The 22,130-nt window shown below is 44.5% G+C and overlaps 1 protein-coding gene across 2 annotated transcripts in view; it reads left to right on the plus strand.

The window, feature by feature from the left end:
* The first annotated feature begins 11,723 nt into the window (after window positions 1-11,723).
* Window positions 11,724-22,130, plus strand: part of RGS7BP (regulator of G protein signaling 7 binding protein) — a 45,006-nt gene continuing 34,599 nt past the window's right edge. Inside the window, exons 1-2 of one of the 2 annotated variants that reach the window (XM_068423559.1) lie at window positions 11,724-11,936; window positions 14,653-14,819. In XM_068423559.1, coding sequence (XP_068279660.1) covers window positions 11,778-11,936; window positions 14,653-14,819 — 326 coding nt within the window. In that variant the 5' untranslated portion in view covers window positions 11,724-11,777. Of the gene's footprint in view, window positions 11,937-14,652; window positions 14,820-21,971; window positions 22,019-22,130 lie in introns of those variants that run through there. The other variant, XM_068423560.1, reaches the window with a different exon arrangement.

A 22,130-nucleotide genomic window follows, 5' to 3' on the forward strand; every position in this document is an offset into this window, starting at 1 on the left:
ACCCCACATATTTCTGCTATGCATCCATCAAGCAGTCTCCGAACCACTATATGCCAAATGTTGCATTTTCTAAGTAGCAAAGCACTGATACATCTATAGACATTAATTTCTCAAACATTCATTTGGCTAGAGCTGTATTCTCTCACTCCTCTGTCTTACAGCTCCTCACAAATCCATGGTGTTTTCTTTTCCATAGCTGTTCCTATTCTAATTTTAATACTAGCAAAGTTTACTTTAAGAGTTTAATCTTCACCATTCCATAAATAATGTACAGATTTATTGTGCGTAAAACTTTCTTCTAATATTTTACTACCCAGTCATTTATTAAATTTATTGTAGGACTTGTTATTCATAAGGAATTTAAATAATATCATAACATTTAACTTTAAATTGTTATTTCTTAAAAGTACTTTTAAATTATTGATTTTTTTTGTGCTTTATGACCTTACAGATAATTTTTCTTGGCTTTTTTGCAGACATTTATCGGAAGATTTATCAGTGGTCTTTTTATCTTCCATTCATTTTGTGACTTTGTTTTTATGCCAAATTTGCTATCATAAGAAAGATAATGTTAAGGCAAATTTATAGTTATCTATTGCAATCATTCTGTATTCTACTGACAACACTAGAGTTAAAGGTAAATTATTCCATTGATACTTTCATAATGAGAAACTGATATTCACAGAATCACAGAATCACAGAATGTTAGGGATTGGAAGGGACCTCGAAAGATCATCTAGTCCAATCACCCTGCCGGAGCAGGATTGCCTAGACCATATCACACAGGAACGCGTCCAGGCGGGTTCTGAATGTCTCCAGAGAAGGAGACTCCACAACCTCTCTGGGCAGCCTGTTCCAGTGTTCGGTCACCATCACCGTAAAGAAATTTTTCCTCATATTTATGTGGAACCTCCTGTGTTCCAGCTTGCACCCATTCCCCCTTGTCCTGTCAAGGGATGTCACTGAGAAGAGCTTGGCTCCATCCTCATGACACTTGCCCTTTACATATTTATAAACATTAATGAGGTCACCCCTCAGTCTCCTCTCCTCTAAGCTAAAGAGACCCAGCTCCCTCAGCCTCTCCTCATAAGGGAGATGTTCCACTCCCTTAATCATCTTCGTGGCTCTGCGCTGGACTCTCTCTAGCAGTTCCCTGTCCTTCTTGAACTGAGGGGCCCAGAACTGGACACAGTATTCCAGATGCGGCCTCACCAGGGCAGAGTAGAGGGGGAGGGGAACCTCTCTCGACCTACTAACCACACCCCTTCTAATCCACCCCAGGATGCCATTGGCCTTCTTGGCCACAAGGGCACATTGCTGGCTCATGGTCATCCTGCTGTCCATTAGGACCCCCAGGTCCCTTTCCCCTACGCTGCTCTCCAACAGCTCTGCCCCCAACTTGTACTGGTACATGGGGTTGTTCTTGCCCAGATGCAGGACTCTACACTTGCCCTTGTTATATTTCATTAAATTTCTCCCTGCCCAACTCTCCAGCCTGTCCTGGTCTCTCTGAATGGCTGCGCAGCCTTCCGGTGTGTCAGCCACTCCTCCCAGTTTTGTGACATCAGCGAACTTGCTGACAGTGCACTCTATTCCCTCATTCAAGTCATTAATGAATATATTGAATAGAACTGGTCCCAGTACCGACCCTTGAGGGACTCCACTAGACACAGACCTCCAACTGGACTCTGTCCCATTGACCACCACTCTCTGGCTTCTTTCCTTCAGCCAGTTCACAATCCACCTCACTACCCAATCATCCAGACCACACTTCCTCAGTTTAGCTGCGAGAATGCTGTGGGAGACCATGTCAAACGCTTTACTGAAATCAAGATAGACCACATCCACAGCTTTACCATCATCTATCCACCGGGTTATGTCCTCATAAAAGGCTATCAAGTTGGTTAAGCATGACTTCCCGTTGGTGAAGCCATGCTGAGTGCCCCTAATGATCCCCCTGTCCTTGATGTGCCTAGAGACAGCACCAAGGACAAGTTGTTCCATCACCTTTCCGGGGATGGAGGTGAGGCTGACTGGTCTATAGTTACCCGGGTCCTCCTTCTTGCCCTTTTTGAAGACTGGAGTGACATTCGCTTTCCTCCAGTCCTCAGGCACCTCTCCCGTTGCCCACGACTTAGCAAAGATGATGGAGAGTGGCCTAGCAATGACTTCCGCCAGCTCCCTCAGCACCCGCGGGTGCATCCCATCAGGGCCCATGGATTTATGGACGTCCAGATTGCTTAATTGGTCCCTGACCCAGCCCTCATCAACCAAGACAGATTCCTCCTCTATCCTGACTTCTTCTGGGGCCTCAGGAGTCCGGGGCTCCTCAGGACAGCCTCCAGCAGTATAGACAGAGGCAAAGAAGGCATTCAGTAACTCCGCCTTCTTTTTATCCTCTGTCTCCAGGGCCCCCACCTCATTCATCAGTGGGCCTACATTGCCTCTAGTGTTGGCTTTACCTGCAATGTATTTGAAGAAGCCCTTTCTGTTGTCCTTGACCTCTCTTGCAAGGTTTAATTCCAAGGAGGCCTTAGCTTTCCTAGTTGCCTCCCTACATCCTCTGACAACAGACTTATATTCCTCCCAAGTGGCCAGCCCCTCCTTCCATGATCTGTACACCCTCTTCTTCCACTTGAGTTTGCCCAGCAGTTCCCTGTTTAACCATGCAGGTCTCCTGGTACCCTTCCTTGACTTCCTACCTGCTGGGATGCTCTGATCTTGAGCTCGGAAGAAGCAGTCCTTGAATGCTAACCAACTATCTTGGGCCCCCTTACCTTCTAGTACCCTGTCCCCTGGGATTTCCCCTAGCAATTGCTTGAAAAGGCCAAAGTTGGCCCTCCTGAAGTCCAGGGTTGTGATTCTGCTAGCTATTCTGTTTCTGCCACATGAGATCCTGAACTCTACCATCTCATGGTCACTACAACCAAGGCTGCCCTCAACCTTCACCTCTTCAACCAGACCCTCCTTGTTAGTGAGGATAAGATCCAGCAGCGCTCCTCTCCTAGTTGGCTCATCCACCATTTGCATCAGAAAGTTATCATCAGTGCACTGGAGGAACCTCCTGGACTGAGGATGGCTGGCTGAGTAGGCCTCCCAGCAAATATCAGGGTAGTTGAAATCCCCCACGACAACCAGGCCCTGTAATTGCGAGACTGCTCTCAGCTGCCTGTAGAAGGCCTCATCACCCTCCTCATCCTGATCCGGTGGCCTGTAATAGACACCCACAACAGTATCACCCCTGCCAGCCTGCCCCTTAATTCGCACCCACAAACTGTCAACTCGCTCCTGATCCGCCCCTGGACAGAACTCAATACATTCTAGCTGCTCACTCACATAAAGAGCAACTCCACCACCTCTCCTTAGCGGCCTGTCTTTCCTGAACAGGACATAGCCATCCATGACCACATTCCAGTCATGTCAGGCGTCCCACCAAGTCTCTGTAATTGCCACTAGATCATAGCCCCCCGACCGAACACGGATTTCCAACTCCTCCTCTTTATTCCCCATGCTGCGTGTTGGTGTACAGGCATTTCAGGGAGCGAGCTGAGCACACCAATTTCACCCTAGGGGGATGGGAGGCCTCCTGGTCTACCTCAACACTAGAGCGTTGCCCCAGTGGTGCAAGCCCAGCTACCACCCCATCCCCCTTCGAATCTAGTTTAAAGCTCTCTGAATGAGCCCTGCTAATTCCTGTCCCAGAACCCTTTTGCCCCTACGACATAAACCCTTCCCATATTACGGTCACGCTTGGTGCCTTATAAAACCAGCTATTATCAAAGAACCCAAAGCCCTGCCTGTAGCACCAGTCTCGTAGCGAGGCATTAATAGAGAGAATCCTACTATTCCATCCCACGTCATCACCTGAAAATGGAAGGAGGGAGGAGAAAACAACTTGTGCCCCAGACTCTTTCACCAACCGTCCTAGGGCCTTGTAGTCCCCCTCAGACTACGGGATGCAGCTTCTTCCCCACCTGTCTGGAAGATCAGCAGGGGGTAGTAGTCTGTGGCCTTCACCAGGTTGGGGAGTTGCCTGGTGATATCCCTGATTCGGGCTCCAGGCAGTCTGCAGACCTCCCTGTGATGGGGGTCAGCTCTGCATATTGGGCCCTCAGATCCCTTTAGGAAGGAGTCTCCAACCACTAAAACTCTTCTCTTCTTCCTTGTGGAGGAGGTAGCTATACGCCCGTCAGGTTTTTCTGACTGTGGTGGGACCTCTGATATAGGTTGCCTCTCCACCACATCCCCATTGGACCGGCTGTATTCCACTAGGGCTTCATATCTATTTCTCAGAGGCACCTGTGGAGGCGAGGTAGGCAAGAAGGGCACTCGCCTTTTGCCATGGCCATAGACTTGCCTCCACTCACTCCTCTCCTCTAGGTTATTGTTTTCCACCTGAGAGGGGCAGAGTACAGGGGCCCCTCGATCCTGGGAGCTCTCCAGCAGGTGCTCCCATTTTTGCTGCAGGGAAGGCAGAGCCTGGCTCCACCAGTCTATCTCCATTTCAGCCTCCCGAATGCTCCTAAGCCTTTCTACTTCGGCTTGAAGCCTTTCAACCTGGCTTTGCAGCTGTGCTGCTCGGCCGAGTAGATCATCTACCTGCTCACAGCACACACAGCCCCCTGACACCACAGAGACGCTGTAGCATTCCCTGCAGCCTGCGACCTGCACCATTGCCTCCTTCTGTGGGAGCTCTGTCTGGGTTCCCACATCCATTTTGGTCTTCTTCTGCCGGGTAGATACCATTGTTCTTTCACTGAGCTGGGAAATACCTGTTGGTGACACCCCTGGTTCACAGCTCCTTTGCACCTTCCTCGCCTTGTGCACTGGGAGGGAGTCAGCACCCTCCCCAACGAGCTGCAGACTGCTGCAGCCTCTCCCGCCCTGGGACACACACTGTCGCTGCTGACTCCCCCTCTCCCCTCTGGCCAGGGACTAGTCCCTACCCTCCAGGAGGCTCTCTATCACCCAATCAACAGGGGGTGGTGCTACGCCCCCTCCTCTCCTGATTCGTTGCCGGGAACCTCCGGGTCCGGGGTGGGGGGGGGAAGCAGTTCAGGGCTGCTGCTCGGGGGACCCGAGCAGTACGAAAACCGCCCGGTTACAGCCCGATGTCGCCCCCGCACTCACCTCAAGTCGCTGTTATATATTAGCCTTGTTCTTTTCAGAAATAATTATTAATTTCTGAAGTTTGAAGATTTGTTATGCTAATGTTTATTTTTTTAAAGTAGGCATTTCATTTTTTCTCATTATAACAGAAGTGCTGATGACATTAGCATTATTTTAGTAATGATATTATATTTTTAAAAAATTATATTAATAGAAGCACGATTATAGAGAGCAAAAAATATCTGCTTGTATTGGCCATTTTCTTAGATTTCCTTGTCATTATAGTAGGAAGTCAAGGAAGGGTACCAGGAGACCTGCATGGTTAAACAGGGAACTGCTGGGCAAACTCAAGTGGAAGAAGAGGGTGTACAGATCATGGAAGGAGGGGCTGGCCACTTGGGAGGAATATAAGTCTGTTGTCAGAGGATGTAGGGAGGCAACTAGGAAAGCTAAGGCCTCCTTGGAATTAAACCTTGCAAGAGAGGTCAAGGACAACAGAAAGGGCTTCTTCAAATACATTGCAGGTAAAGTCAACACTAGAGGCAATGTAGGCCCACTGATGAATGAGGTGGGGGCCCTGGAGACAGAGGATAAAAAGAAGGCGGAATTACTGAATGCCTTCTTTGCCTCTGTCTATACTGCTGGAGGCTGTCCTGAGGAGCCCTGGACCCCTGAGGCCCCAGAAGAAGTCAGGATAGAGGAGGAATCTGTCTTGGTTGATGAGGGCTGGGTCAGGGACCAATTAAACAATCTGGACGTCCATAAATCCATGGGCCCTGATGGGATGCACCCGCGGGTGCTGAGGGAACTGGTGGAAGTCATTGCTAGGCCACTCTCCATCATCTTTACTAAGTCGTGGGCAATGGGAGAGGTGCCTGAGGACTGGAGGAAAGCGAATGTCACTCCAGTCTTCAAAAAGGGCAAGAAGGAGGACCCGGGTAACTATAGACCAGTCAGCCTCACCTCCATCCCCGGAAAGGTGATGGAACAACTTGTCCTTGGTGCTGTCTCTAGGCACATCAAGGACAGGGGAATCATTAGGGGCACTCAGCATGGCTTCACCAAGGGAAAGTCATGCTTAACCAACTTGATAGCCTTTTATGAGGACATAACCCGGTGGATAGATGATGTGGTCTATCTCGATTTCAGTAAGGCGTTTGACACGGTCTCCCACAGCATCCTTGCAGCTAAACTGAGGAAGTGTGGTCTGGATGATCGGGTGGTGAGGTGGATTGTGAACTGGCTGAAGGAAAGAAGCCAGAGAGTGGTGGTCAATGGGACAGAGTCCAGTTGGAGGTCTGTGTCTAGCGGAGTCCCTCAAGGGTCGGTACTGGGACCAGTACTATTCAATATATTCATTAATGACTTGGATGAGGGAATAGAGTGCACTGTCAGCAAGTTCGCTGATGACACAAAACTGGGAGGAGTGGCTGACACACCGGAAGGCTGCGCAGCCATTCAGAGAGACCTGGACAGGCTGGAGAGTTGGGCAGGGAGAAATTTAATGAAATATAACAAGGGCAAGTGTAGAGTCCTGCATCTGGGCAAGAACAACCCCATGTACCAGTACAAGTTGGGGGCAGAGCTGTTGGAGAGCAGCGTAGGGGAAAGGGACCTGGGGGTCCTGGTGGACAACAGGATGACCATGAGCCAGCAATGTGCCCTTGTGGCCAAGAAGGCCAATGGCATCCTGGGGTGGATTAGAAGGGGTGTGGTTAGCAGGTCAAGAGAGGTTCTCCTCCCCCTCTACTCTGCCCTGGTGAGGCCGCATCTGGAATATTGTGTCCAGTTCTGGGCCCCTCAGTTCAAGAAGGACAGGGAACTGCTAGAGAGAGTCCAGCGCAGAGCCACGAAGATGATTAAGGGGGTGGAACATCTCCCTTATGAGGAGAGGCTGAGGGAGCTAGGTCTCTTTAGCTTAGAGGAGAGGAGACTGAGGGGTGACCTCATTAATATTTATAAATATGTAAAGGGCAAGTGTCAAGAGGATGGAGCCAGGCTCTTCTCAGTGACATCCCTTGGGCAAATCTGGCTAAATTTGAAAGTTAGTTATCTAGCTACCTGAGTGCTCCCACAGGTATTTCAATATAAATTCATGTTGGAATTACATATGTAAATACATGTTGTAAAGGAAATAGAGAAGATGGGAACATATCCTGGATTATCTGATTTAGAATTTCTTTCATTCTCTGATTTAAGGACTACAATAGTTCTTAAGTGCCAAAAATCTCACTGCAATAATCTCTAGCATCCTCAGAGCATGACTTAAGTGTCACAGTCTTTTGCGACACTTACAGAGAAGGCAAGTAAAGCAGACTAAGCCATTTTGGCGTTTTTGCTAGTTTAAGCATGTTGTTCCTTGCATTCATAACCAGGAGCAACATGCCTATGCTGGGCTGACAGGTACAGATGGAGTCACTAATAACTGCATTTTTTTAAAACTTCCAGTGACTGCAAGAAAAATAAGCCTCTTCCTTAGTATCTCAACTGCTAGTACACTGCATGGATGTTAGTTTCCTAAGTAAACTTTGAAATTGCTGAGACTGACACAACAGAATTTAGAAAAATGTCCCTATTTTCTTTACAATCTCATTAATATATTGCTAGTCTTTTTTGACTATAGTCTTTTGGCTGTAAATTTCACAGGACAGGGATGTCTGTGTTTGCTTTGTGGGTATCTACGTAAATTTTTTCAGACATCTAAAAAAAACCTCAATTGCTGTATTTGGAGTCAAAAATGCTTTTCTATATCTTGGTATTAGACTAATAGACAACAAAAATATACTAATATGCAATCTTTGCTACAAAATGATTTGACTTGGTAGGCCCTGCGCTGAGCACCGGCTGAGGAGAAGGGGAGCAGGGAGCTGCCACTGCTGGAGGATCTCTGAAGTCAGGAGGGCTAACATCTTGGATACGTAAAAGACACATTTATGGAATGAGGCCAGAATAGTGTCTCCTGTTGCACTTCTTTCCCTAACTTCCCAGCCTGTAGGAAATGATTAGTAAAAAAGAAATGGCCGTTGAAACTGTGATTCTCAAATGCAATATTATATTGTTATTTATGAGGGTTAAACAGTTTTACTCCATGGGAAGCCTGGTACAAAAATTGAGTACTTTACTTCCAGACACTGATCTGACTGTGCATTTTTAGGGAATAAATTTGTGCTCTGTTTAAAATGTACCATATTTACTTAGAAAGACAGGTGACTTTCTTTTAAAAAGTATTTTAAAGAAATGTGAAAAAGTCTCTGCAGTTATTAAGTTTTCATTTTCAATCTAACTTTAAAACTTATATTTTATTGCTCTGTCCTAAGGAGATAATGCAGAATTACCTTCCTTCATTTTCTTCAGTACCTGTTTCTGGGTTTCTTCTTCTCTCTCTGTATCGCTTTTTACAGAAATGGCGTCTTTTGCCTTTGCCCCTTTTTGCCTTTCTTTTTTTTTTTTTTTTTCCCTCCAAAGACATCTCCTCACATTTCTCAGCTAATCAGTGTCTCTTTCATAACTTATCTAGTCCATTACATTCTACTCACCCTTGGGAAATATTGCGAGAAGCCGACGACCAGAGAAATAAATGGATTAGACAAAGATTACAAACAAATGGAACAAGGGAGTCTCCCCAGTAAAAAGTTCATCTCAGTTCATTTTTTAGAATTACAACATGGGCTAGGTATAGCAAAGCCTACATATTTACTTTTATTTCATTATGAGCTGTGGAGTTGCCAAAGAATTTGAATATGTAATGGGCCAAGTACTCTTTGAACTTATTTCAAGGTCACCTACCCATGGTCTTGAGAGGGTGCTGCGGGAGGGAGCAACAAGCCCCTGCTTGTTGCAATCCACTAAACATCATGAGACGAAGCTAGAATAAGGCTGTTTGTGACAGGAACTGTAGCTCAGACAAGAGGAAAGAATAATGTCTCTCTCTTATCAGGAAAGCGTTGCAGCATATATACCTTTGTTTTCTAAAAAGAGCATTTTGTTTCCTGGTGGTATATGTTTTCAAACTGAGTCTTATTATTCCCACTGCCCGCCCTGCTGCAGCATTTGGTGGCTTAGCTTGGAGCTCTTCCCCCCAGCCCGACAACGGGGAAGACTACAAAAATAATTGTTTCTTATGCATCCCAGACTGACTTGTTCTCTATCACTCCTGCTTTTCCAACATAACCCTGGGGTGCCATCAAATTCATCACATTCCGTGATGATTTCAGAGGTCAGATGGAAGAATTATGAAAACATGCGGTCTTATAAATTAGAGAAAGAATCACCAGATCCACTTCCAAATGTGGACATACTGACAATACAAACAAACAGGAGTGAACACACTGGGACTTCAAAACTGTTCCAGATGTTGGCTGAAGGGCAGAACTCAGCTGTGACTCAGCTTTATACCAGGCACATATATCACCAGGAACTAAATTCTAACCTTTCTAAAAGTCAGTGGGACTTCTGGCATTGACTTCAAGGGACTAGAACTTCAGCCAAGACAGGTAACGTACAAGTAAACATGCTGCACTCCTTGGTAGATTTGTTGTTACTGTTGTTGGTTTTAGTAGTAGTATTATTTCATTATTGCTATTACAGTAGCTCTTAATAAGACCTGAAATAGACTGAAATAAGCCTAGAACATAGGACTAACATGATACATGAGCAACGATTAAAATACTAGCATTAATGTGGCCTAGTACTATGTTTTAATTTCCCTTTACAAATATATATGTTTTGTTCGATATAGATATGAGGAGAAGATGTGTTCATTTTGCTTTTTGCCAGTATTGAAATATTTTCCTTGTCATTAGGTAATGGTTTGTCTGTATATTGAAGCAATATGATGTCCTGGCTCAAAGCTTGTGTTCATGCAGCACCAAATTCAAGCATTTATTTCCTGTGAGTAATAGAATTAAGTTTATTACGAAGAAAAAAATGTTGTGCCCTTAAAATAGCACTTGCAAACTGCAAGTTCTTGCTGCTCTAGATGCTGAAGATCGAGTAGTGTGTTTACAACGGTAACATTATAATTACAAGGTCATTTTAGTTTTACCCAAATTGATGACAGTGTTTGCAACTGCTGCAAACCCATCGACACTAACACATATCCAGTAGCTTCCATTTCTGGGAAAATAGCAGGAAATGCCTAAAGAGAGTTTTAAAGTAGACTAATAGGCAATGTTCAGATTCAGGTAGATACCTGGGTGTCTGTGTTACAGTAATCCTCAGCACAGCCTGAAAAGAGGCCCTCAACCTGTCAGAGTGCTGTTGCTGGCGTACTCAAGCTCCTCGGCAAGACTTGGTTTCTGTGTGTGATGCGTTTGGCATTCCCTTGGTATCAAGCACATTACTGAAACATAAAAAACTTTTAGTTAATGTCCTGAAGAAATAAAATTATACCAGAAGTGAGCTAAACAGCCACAGCTACCTGGCTACAGAGAGGAATAGGACCAGCCTTGGAGCTGAAGCTGGCCCAGGCTGTAGCTCGCCCCAGGGCAGTGCAGTCCCCAAGGGACCCTGGTGAAAGTGGCTGCAGACACAGTATGGGCACAGCCCCACCACCGTCTGCATTGGAGGGACTGGTGGCCAGGGCCTGGGAGGACTGTGAGCGTCAGCCTGGTGAACTGCAACTGCACTGTTGTGCTGGAGCACAAGGGAAACAATTTCTCCAGTCGATTATTATTTAATCTTTTCTACAATGAACAAATACAATCTACAGTGTAGTTGCATCACACCCTCCAAACATTCTTCTTGGAGCCCCAATAAGATGTTTTTCAGCGAGAGAGAACAAATTTGAGCAGTGAACCAAGTTTTTGTTAAATAGAAAAATATTTTCAAAGTAAGCTTCTTAAAGATTAGTTATCAACTTCGGCAAAAGCTGGACGGGCGACCTGCTATCGGCCGTAGAGAAAGTACTGGGCGCCCTCCCGCCGAGGCTGCGGCCACCCGAAGGGAAGGCGCTGCCCGGCTCCTCCCGGGGGCACGCAGCGGGAGGGCGCTTCGTCCCGGCGCTGATCCGCCTCCCGCGGCACACGGGCGGGCATGGGGCTGCCGCTGGCGGGCTCGGGGGGGCGGTGGGGCGCGGGGGGCGGCTGCCGCTCGCGTCCCGCCCTGTGGGGGCGGTGCGCTACTGACAGCGTCAACCCGACGGGCCCTGCCGCCCCACCGGCCCCTCCGAGCGGCTCCCGGCGGGCGTCCCGGCGAGACGCGCCGCGGGGCAGCGCGTAGTGGCGCGGCGGGGCGGGCTCCCCCGCCCGGAGCGTCGGCCAGGTTTCGGCGGCCGCCGGATGGGAGCGCTTCTCCGCCGGGCACGGCCGCGCTCGCCCCCCCGCCGGCTGCGGGAAGGAGGACGGCTGAGCATGCCACCGGCGGGGCGGTTCCGCAGGGACTGACATGCTGCTGAAGGAGGGAAGGCGCCAGCCCCTGCGCCTCTTCCCGTGGTAGCGGAGGCGATGCTGCAGCGCGCTCCCGGGGCCCTCCCGCAGGTGCCAGGCTATCACCCACAGCAGCCGCGCTCGCTGCTGTGAGCCGCGCGGTCCCGGCCGGGCCGGGCCGAGGCGAGGCGAGGAGCGGTGCGGACCCGCACCCCTCCTCGGAGCGCCGGCGGCGGGGGAAGACGCTGCCCGCTCCCGCGGGGCCCCGCGCGGCGGGTGGCTCCGCGCGGCGGATGCGTGTGCATGAGCGCTGCACCGAGCGGGCGCAGGAAGCGCCCCCGCTCCGCCTCCTCCATCTTCCAGGGCAGCAGGACCTCTCCGCACGGCCGCGGCAGTGAACGCCGGGGCAGCGGCTCCGAGAGCGCCTACCAGACCCAGAGAGCCCTGGATGACTGCAAGATGGTGGGTACCACGAATGGCTTGCCTTAATTTTTATCTTTTCCGGGTGTTCTCGTCGCTGGCGGCGGTGCCGCTCCTACCGCCAGCTTGCCTATTCCTATCACGTGCAGTCGCACTATTTTTAAAACTGCAGTCCCCCTCGGGGGTGCTGCCCTGCAGCCCAACTCGTAGCGGTTCAAAGGAGGGAGAGGGCAGGGGAAAACGAGACCCGTGGGGAGCCGGCTGGGTACTGCGGGACAGCCAGGGCAGGGACCGGAGCCGGGCGCCGGGTCCTGCAGGAGCAGGAGCCCTCGCCCCAGCACACACCTGGAGTTGCTTTTTGCTGGATCCGGCCAAATCTGTCCGCAGACTTGTACTCACTGAAGCCTAAATAGGTAAATAGTTACCTCCACTGCATCACTGCACTCTCTGCTTGCTGTCTTGTGCAGTAACCACACTCCTGCCCTAAAATCCTTCTAAAACAGGACTCGGAATTTGAGGCCCTGAAATTCTGTCTCTGACATACGTGGTACCTGTTTCCAGTCTCCCCAGAGTAGCTGGTTGCCATTGTAGAACCTCAGATCAAGCACCTGCGTCCGTGTTATTTTTGGACTGTCACATTATGGTATGACATTTTTCTCCATTCATGTTCAAAATGCTTGGATCGTGGCACTTTTCCTCCAAACTAGCGCCATATACCCTGTATCTGGCTCCTTGAGCTACAGTCAGCTGGACACTGGGCCCCGAACTTGCTCCTCTAACCAATGACAGAAAACGAAGTTGCTGCTACTTTACTTGAAAAATCTGGATCTCGCTAAAGCCCTGTCCAGTAGCATTGGAAATGTACCTGCTACTTTTGTTCTCCTGGATTCTGGCAATTTTTTTCCCTCTAATACTGCAAATTGTGCTGACAGATATCCACTCTGATTCTTCAATCGGGAGCAACTCCCAGTGCACTAAGGAACAAAAAGCTGCCACAGTAGCTCTATAAATACACCCAACAAGTGGATCCTACTGGGTCCTGCCTTTTTTCTCATTCCCAACAGCATAATGTGGTTAGTTAAACAGAAGTGCTAGCTTTGTAGAATTTGCTGATTAGAAATAAAATATGATTTACAGATGGGTTGTCAGGGTGCAATAAGATTCAGGAGATAAAATCAGTCTTTTTTTTCTCTTCTTCTCTGCCTCGGTGCTGCAACATCATCAGTGTGGTTTTGTTTTCCTTGTCAATGTTGAGGTGGCTGAGTGTGTCCTCTGTTTAGACAGGGGATGTCAGGTGAGAACGGGCAAAATGTGTCTGGAGCAACCAGTTACCAGTTGCAGGATGAGATACTGTTCTCTTTTCCTTAATGTGGAGTAATTGTGCTGTGACACAATGTAGTACAGGTTCTTTTTCTCTATTGCTTTCATGCATTGTCTTAAGCTACAGAATGAGAGAGTTGAAGCCAGGTTTAGCAAATATTGTGCCTGGGGCTTTGTTTAGTGTGTGCTTTTGGTTTTGTTTGGGGGTGGGAGGTTGCAGATGTACTGGAATGCATTGGGATTGTTTTGCTGCTCCAGAAGCAGAGAAACCTATTTGCTACTCTTACAATGACATTTAAGAAAGCACGGCCAAAAAACAGATCCTGATACTAGTTCTCACTTATACAGAGTAATTACAGTGGGATGCATGAAGAGTCAGAATGTGATACTGCAGGAGAAGCGACTCATTTATTTTCTGAGTATGACAATTTTAGGGTTTGACTTTAAAATTTGGTAGATCTGATAGAATCCAGATTTTTAGCATGCTGGTATGTTGGGATATATTGAACTCCTGGTGGTAATGATGGCTGCAGAATTATGAGCAGTTACTCGTGTCTGTTTTTATGTAGTTTGGAAATTAAGGTCAAATTAGCAAAACACAGATAAATAAATATTCTGTTCTGTTGCTCCCTGCTTTCCACCCCCGCCACCATGTGCAGCAAATGGTCTGATGTGCTTTCTTTCAGGAGACAGCAAATGCTTCGTTTCCTTAAAATATAATCCCATGTATGTGATCAGAAGAACTAAACAGTAATGATCTTTCCATCACTATATCAAATAGCATCCATGTGTATCTGCTGGATATTGGATTCCTGTAAAGGTTGAAGTGTTTATTTACTTCTTTGTCTGTTTTTCCCACACGCACATTGGAAAAAGTGCTTTCTAGAATCTTAACTGGAAAGTGCCTATCTGGTTCATCTTCTCAGCCAGTAACTTCAGATCAATTTTAAGTCTGAAATCTGGGTTAGAGGCCAGTGACAGAACAGAAATCATTACAAAATCAATTAGCAAAATCACCAGTGTAAAAGCAAATGCTACATTCCAATCCCTAAAAGTGCTGTTAATCAGGAAGCAGGAGGAGCAAAGCCAATAATTTCTGGAGATATTTTTGTCTTTTATGATAGCAAAAAACCCCTCATGCTACTAGTAAAACAGCTGGTTTTTTTGTCTGCTTAATATTTAAGACTGATAACTCAAACAATTTCAGAGCTTAAAAGCAGAAATGCTACTTTTCTGCAAATGAACATTTATAGCTCACAGAAGAGGCAGCTGTCATGGAGGCCCTAGTCATTACTAAACCTTGGGCACTTGATCCTATATGCTGTGAAACCGGGAGAAGCAGGAACAAGCCCTAGACTGGACATGTTTTTTAAAAACCTGATTGTTTTTATCAGTGTAGTTACACGTCTCATGTAAGCAAATCCTCTCTGTTTTTCAGCTTGTCCAGGAGTTCAATACCCAGGTGGCTCTATATCGGGAGCTGGTCATTTCCGTCGGGGATGTCTCTGTCACCTGCCCATCTCTGCATGCGGAAATGCACAAAACTCGAACCCGAGGATGTGAGATGGCCTATCAGGCTCATCAAAAACTAGCAGCAATTTCTGGGTAGGAGTCTACTTATGTTTAATTAAAGCTCTACTCGTGCACATCTTTGCTAAATACTACATTATGGAAACTTTCAGCAAAAGTATTAACTCATGTTTCTGTTTTAGGCATGGAGATTGTGTGACCACAAATTCTACAGAATGCTCATATACTTATGATAGTGCAATTTTGGGCCAAATCCTGGTCCCCTTACCAAGATGGTATCCTACTGATTTCACTGGATTCTTTTATGTAAGATGAGCAGAATTTTACTCTATGTCACTAGACAACTTAAAAAGATCAAGGGAAAGCGTTGCCTTTCAAGGGTGAAATAGCAATAACTTTCTGCCCAGTCCTTCATTGGGTATACCTAATTGAATAGTTAGAGACGACTAGTTCAGCTCAACTACAGACTTAACAAAATTGGACAAAAAAATTATTAGGTGAAAAAAATGCTATTGTGAAAAGTTCTACATGTTTTTAAATCCTTATTTGTGTTGAAATGAGGATTGAAGCTTTGCCAGCATATAATGTTTTCATTTATTCTTTGATATTACATATATTACTTTCCATGGTGACAGAATGTATTATCACATACTTGAGACTATGCCTCAGTACATGATAAACTAGGATAAATATCTGTGTCTTACAAAATGGAAATTCATGCTGCTTGCACAGAGTCTAATTATTTGTGGGTTGTTCACAGTATAGTGACAGGGGCATTTGTATTAATACCTGTACCTCCTGAGTCGTGTCTCTGGACTACACTTTGTCAGAACTTTCAGCGTGTACCTTTTCCGCCATAAACCATCATGTACCACTGGAAAAAAACTTTCTTTTTTTGCAGCTCTGCCTAATCCCAATTGAAGTTCTTTCATCACTTTAATGTATATGAGAAACCTGTCATAGGTTTAGTATGTAAGGGAAGACCACACTAACAAACTAAACAGAAGAAAACACTGGTTGGTCATTTTAGTAGAACTGTCAACATTTTCAGATGAGATTTTTTGCAAAAACTCTTTTACGTTTTGATATTGAAACCTCTGATTTGTTCCTTGAACAAAATACATGCTTTCAAGTTACCAAAGTCTGTGAGAATTTAAAAAAAACAATCAAAGAAACAAAAGATATAGTTCTTTTTAACTGGTGTATACTACCTCCGCATGGTAGCACTGACAATGTGGAAGCAAACAGTAGTGAAACTGATCTTGTGCACTTTCAAACTCAAAAGAGAGACTAATAGCAGAACCAAAGCAATACATCTGAATAGCAGACTCTCACTTGGACTTTTTTATCTTTTTTTTTTTCTTCCCCTAAAGAAAACTGTCGATACATGCTCATTTAGAGGTGTGGAGTTTTTTTAAGTAATCATTTCACAGTTGGGAGTCTGTCATATACACAGAGATGTCCTGAAGGTTGTGCAGTTGCAGCAAGATTGACATTTAGCTAATCTAAAACTGTTTTAAATAACTGTGATAATAATGTGATATCCATAACAATTGGTAGGTGTTAGAAACCCTCTGGAAATTACTTGTTTGGTTTGACAGACATCTTACAAAATGTGCTTCACATCCCCACCCTCCTACAGCTGAGGAAAGCCATATGAGCCAGCTTAACTTGTTTGGTGTATCTGTGAGGAAAGATGGGAGGTGAAGGTGCAGCAAGGATTCAGTGTAGAAAAGAAATAGAAGGAGAGGAGTAATAAATAGTCTCAGAGGTTCAGTCTTTAATTCAGCAGAAAGTGCGATGTAGCGCATATGGCATAGGATCTAGAATGGGAACCTAATTTGGTAGGAAAAAAAAAGTATCTGGAAGAAAAATACTTAGGTATGTATTAAATCATCTTCAGTATTACATAGTCAGGAGGGTAGTGTATTGCTCAGAAACGACTGGTAGTCAGCAGACGGGACAAAGGCTCCTTTACTTCACTGCTTTATTTCCAAATGCACAGCACTGCACTGTATGAACTTCTGGGTAACACAACCAATTCTGTCTTCCAAAGCTTGTTAAAGAAAGCCTATTGCTTTCCCACCCAGAGAGAATAATAGCAATTAGCTAATTATGTTACTAGACTATAAAATTTCATTGCATATCAGCGTTCTATTAGTTAAGGTCATCAGTAATGTTCATTTAGTCTCTAAGTGACCTGAGCTGTTGAATGGCACTCTGAGTTTCTTTCAAGAAGCTGGCATCATTGTCTAGGACAACTTTAAGTTAATTAATCTTGTTTGTGCTGATGTGTTCTTTGGAAAATAAAAAAAAAAAAAAATCCTTCCTGTTTGAATGCATCAGGATTTGAGACTTTTAAATGCACTCCTGATTCAGGCAGGTAGAAGAGGCACCTATTTCCCTTCCTAACTCACCTGTTCTACAAGACTAGGGAATGTAACAAAGAGGAAAGGTGCAAAGACTTGGAAGGAAAGAAGCAGGAACGCATCCACCAGGGCTGAGAAAGGCAGCTCCGGAAGAAAATTTGGGAATTATGGGATGGGAAAGAAGTGCTGAGGTGGAGATAATGCATTAGGAACTGAACAAGATAGAAGTTATGAGGAGGAAAAATCTTTGATCCTGGGCATATCAGTTCTGGAATATTAGATGAACATCAGAGTAGGACAGTGGTGTAGTATGAACAAGAAGAGAAGACTGCAGTTGTAGCTGTAGAAAAAGTATACATTGATATGCCATCAAAAGGAGATTCAGCTAGGGAAATGGAGGAAGTGAAAGCCACGCTTACACTGTAAAAACTGAGAGAAAGAAAAACAAAGGAGATGATGACAAAGATAAGGAAGTAGCAAGGAAACATAAAACCTTGTAAGTCTGCGCTGGATTAGACCATATCACCCCATTAGCTCAAATCTGACAGCTGCTGGTAGCAGAGTTTTCATAAAAAAGCATATAGAACAGGCTGTGCATAAAATGATGCCTTCCCTCATATACTTGCCACTACTCAGCAATTAGTAGTTTAAGGGTTTCCTGAGCCAAGGCTGCATCTGAACAATTCGTATCTGACAAACACGAGTTCTCACAGGAGATTTCGGGTTTTGTCTAAATATGAAGGTCTTTTACTCAGAAAATGCTGAGGATGAATAACGACATCTTTACACTGTAGTATGTTTAAAAATGTTACAAATCAATTTACAAGAAAAAGATTATTGAAAAAGGAAACTTCAGATTTGATCTTCAGCTTAATAGGGCCTCATAGCTATTACATGCACTTCTTTAACTTGCTCTCTTATGTATTTTTCATGTAGAAACAGGTGAAATTTTATCAAAGAGCAGAAGCATGCCTGAGTTTACCAACACTACTATGGCTATCAGGGAATAAAGATTAGAAATAAAAATAATTTAAATTGAAATATCCTAGTTCTAGTTGATGATCTTTTAGGAATGCAAGTCAAACTAAACTCTACTTGCAGTGTTGGTTTTCTCAGGACTTCAGGTCAATTCCTGCTCACAGCAATCACACTAAAAATTCTTAGTGATTTTTAATGAACTGTCTTCTGAAGGAAGTCGGTAAGGTTTGGTCCTTTCATTACGTTTTCTGCTGTATTAATTTATCAGAAATATCTCAAATTAATTACATTGTGCACCCTTGCAGTATCAGATGTCATGGTGAAAACAAGAGTAATTAAAGCAGCAAGAAAATGAGTCAGCATGATTTTTTTGCAAAAGAAAAGAAAGGAAAAATCCTTGTAACAATATGAAGATGGGGGAAAAAGGTGCAAATATCTGTTTTGGAAGGGGGTTGGCTTTATGGGACAATAAAGACTGGTGATATTTTAGAAGTCATCAAATAGAAAGCCAGCTTTATGGGTGAAGTACACTAAGTCTGGGATGTAAACAAAGATAACTCAGAACTATGCTTTAAGATACAGGTCTGCACAACTGTGTACACACTTTTGTTAATGTCCCTTTCATATTCACAAGCACTTGATATGCTTACATAATGTAAGTACTTCTGTGTGCGCTTGGCACACTGAAACCAGAACTGGCAGCGTGTCTGTAACAGTCTGGTATCTATGTTGACAGTGGCTTTTTTTTTGCATGAAATGAAACTGTGTGAGGAGCTCAGGGGTGCATGGCAATGTACATCTGTGTGAACATAACTCTGAAAGTGGTTGTTGTCTGTTGTTCAGACTGCTGTTGCAAAGTCCTCAGTCTAAGGAGGAATAAACCCATACACCAGTACAGGCTGGGGGCCAACGACCTGGAAAGCAGCTGTGCAGAAATGGACCTGGGGGGTTCTGGTGAACACCAAGTCGAACATGAGCTAGCATTGTGCCCTTGTGGCAAAAAGGGTCAACAGCCTCCTATGCTACATTAGGAGGTGCTGCCAGCAGGTTGAGGAAGTTGATCCTTCCCTTCTACTCAGCACTGTTGAGGCTATATCTGGAGTACTGTGTCCAGTTCTGGGCGCCCTAGTAGAAAAGAGAAAGGGACATACCAGAGCAGGTCTAGTCAATGGCCATGAAGATGATTAAGAGCATGCAATATCTGACACAGAAGGAAAGGCTGACAGACCTGGGATTGTTTAGCTTGGAGAAGAGAAGGCTTGAAAGGGGATCTTATCAATATGTATAAAAAATGCCTGATGGGATAGCGTGAAGAAGACACAGCCAGACTCTTCTCAGTGGTATCCAGTGATAGGACAGCAGGCACAAATTGAAATACAGAAAATTTGATTTAAACATTTTTTAAAACCCTTTTTTTACTGCGAGATTAGTAGAATATTGGAACAGGTGCCCCAAGAGGCTGTGGAGTCTCCATCCTTGGAGGTACTCAGAACTCAACTGGACATGGTCCTTAGTAACCTGCTCTAGCTGACACTCCTTTGGGCAGGGAAGTTGGACTAGATTAGTTCTAGACATCCCTTCCAGCCTGTGACAAAAGTCACTGTAAATCTTCTCATTGGGAAAACTCTGAGATAAAGTTTCCTTATTTGACATTGAGGCACATCTGTTACTTTTGTAATACAGTTGTTACTGTAACTTCCCCTGGTTCAAGAAAAGTTAAGGAAGGACACTTAAAAATCACATCCTGATTGCATTCCCATCTTTATTGCAGCGCACAAAAATGTTACCACAGTGTTGCTTAAAGTATATAGTTTTAGGTAATTTCTAATTTTGTTTTCCTTTGCAATCTACAGTAGATTTCTAATGTTTTCAATAATCAATAGAGGGTAATTTCTCAGACCTAATCAATATTAGATCAGTTCCTAAGGTTGTGTTAAAACATTCTATTGACATCCCAATTGTGGCAAAATTTTATTAAACTGTCTGAATTTTCCCCAAATTATGACACTTTAAAATAATCTATCTGCTTTCTAAAGCACACAAGCAAACAAAAAACACTGCTCCAAAATATCTTACAAATTAAGAGAGAAGGAGACTTCAGGCTTATAACTTCATGAAAACTGCATTAAGACAGCCATAACAGAAACCATTTTAACTGTTTAACTTCAGATGTTAAATAAAGCACTGCTGGCAGGCAGTAAAGCTGAGCAGAAACAAAATGTAGCAACACTTATCTCAGCAGGGAAGAATTTTTATAATCAGTAATCAAAAATAAGGTAATGCCAGCAGACAGAGCGACAAACTAGAGCTCTGCCCAAGCTAGATGCCAGTCAAGCAGCATGTATGGAGATCTCTGCCCTCCCTGTCATTGTGCTCCTCTAAGCATATGTGTCAGCAGTGGGGAGAGTGATATTAATGTTGATCCCTGAAGTTCTGAATTACCAGCACTGCCCCTGTATCCTGCCTCAGTTACAGTTAGCATTGTTTCAACAGCAAGATGAAAGTTAAGAATAAGATAAGTGCCTCACAGAGGTTGCACCATGATAATCAGAATGTGGCCTGATGAGAGTATAATTAAATATTAAAAATAATGTGACGACATGTAAGAAGACAAAGAAGGCTGCTAATATTCACTGCAAGACTCAATACTGTTGTACGTGATAATACCAACAGCATAATGCCCCCTGAATTCATACAGGGTTTTTTTGCCAAAATATAGCAGATATTTAAAACAGTATGACCTTAAAAATCCTATTAAGTAAGTACAAAATGTTGAAATTCTTCGCTTCTGAAAACTGTTGGAAATATAAAACTTCCCATTTGCACTCACAGGTGTATACTAAAATGATCAATAAGTTGTTCCAATTTGGCAGGCCAGATCCCACAGTTCTTACAGTCATTGAATAGTAACCTTACTCAGCAAGTTGTTCTGATGACTTAAGTGGGACTATCCAAACAGGGAAAAGGCAGGGAGATCTGTTCTCACTACTTTCCTTTGCAAAAATTTCTCTAATTATACAAGCCATGTGCATCTAAAATGATGGAAAGGAACACTGAAAAGCTAAGACCATTTTCTGTTGAACTGAGTTAACGTGTGTTCTGTTGTTGGGAATAAAATCTGTCACTAAATTTAAGTTTCAGGTTGAACAATCATTTAAGGCAGATACCTCAAGTTCTAATAGACGAATTCAGAAAACAAATAATGGAGAAGAAAACAAGGTTACTTACTAAAGCTAGAGTTCTCAAAATAGCTAACCTCTACAGACTCACTTTTCCTTTCTACCTTTGTCTTTGGAACTGTACTCTAATAGGCAGTTGGGACTTAAAGACACAAGGTATTAATATCTCCCCTTATAGATCTGTATTTCATACTGGAGGCCAGATTTAGTAAAGGGCAAACATAACATACCTAAACTTGAATTTAGTATTTACTTCTCTCTGTCCAAAGCTTGGAAGTTCTAAATCTTCAGTGACACAGTGTAACTTAGTTTTGACAAAGCAGAAGAGCTTAGCACCTTCCTTAACGGTAAACCTAATGAACAGGCAGAAAGTGAGGCATTCTTGCTTGTCCAAGCTCTTATGAACTTGATCTCATAGGTGCTGTCAGAGCATCCTCAGAGCCTAATACACACTGAGAATTTTGGACTCCTCACAAAACACAGTGGCACCTGCCACTTTCTTTTAAACCAAAGCTGAATGTGAATTAACTTAATTTCTAGACCACTTGCACCTACCTCTGAGAAAAACGCTCTGACTACCATCAGGAGGAAGTGGGAGCTAGAAGTAGGACGGACATCATCTTTGTCAGTCACTTATTTGGCCCTTTTTTCCATCTCACACTCAACTACCACATTCACAGCACATCCCAGTGAAGGACTGCCACTGCTGAGACTCTCAAGGACTGCCCATGCTGGGTAAGCCAAACAGGTAAGCCTGCTACTTATGTGAAAGGTCCTCTAACAGAAGAGGAGCTGTGTCCCAGCCCAGCAGCCAGGGACTCTGCCCCACGCTGAAGGTTCACCACAAACAGCCATATTCC

The sequence above is a fragment of the Nyctibius grandis genome, chromosome Z (genome assembly GCF_013368605.1).
Source record: "Nyctibius grandis isolate bNycGra1 chromosome Z, bNycGra1.pri, whole genome shotgun sequence".
NCBI classification, from domain to species: Eukaryota; Metazoa; Chordata; class Aves; order Nyctibiiformes; family Nyctibiidae; genus Nyctibius; species Nyctibius grandis.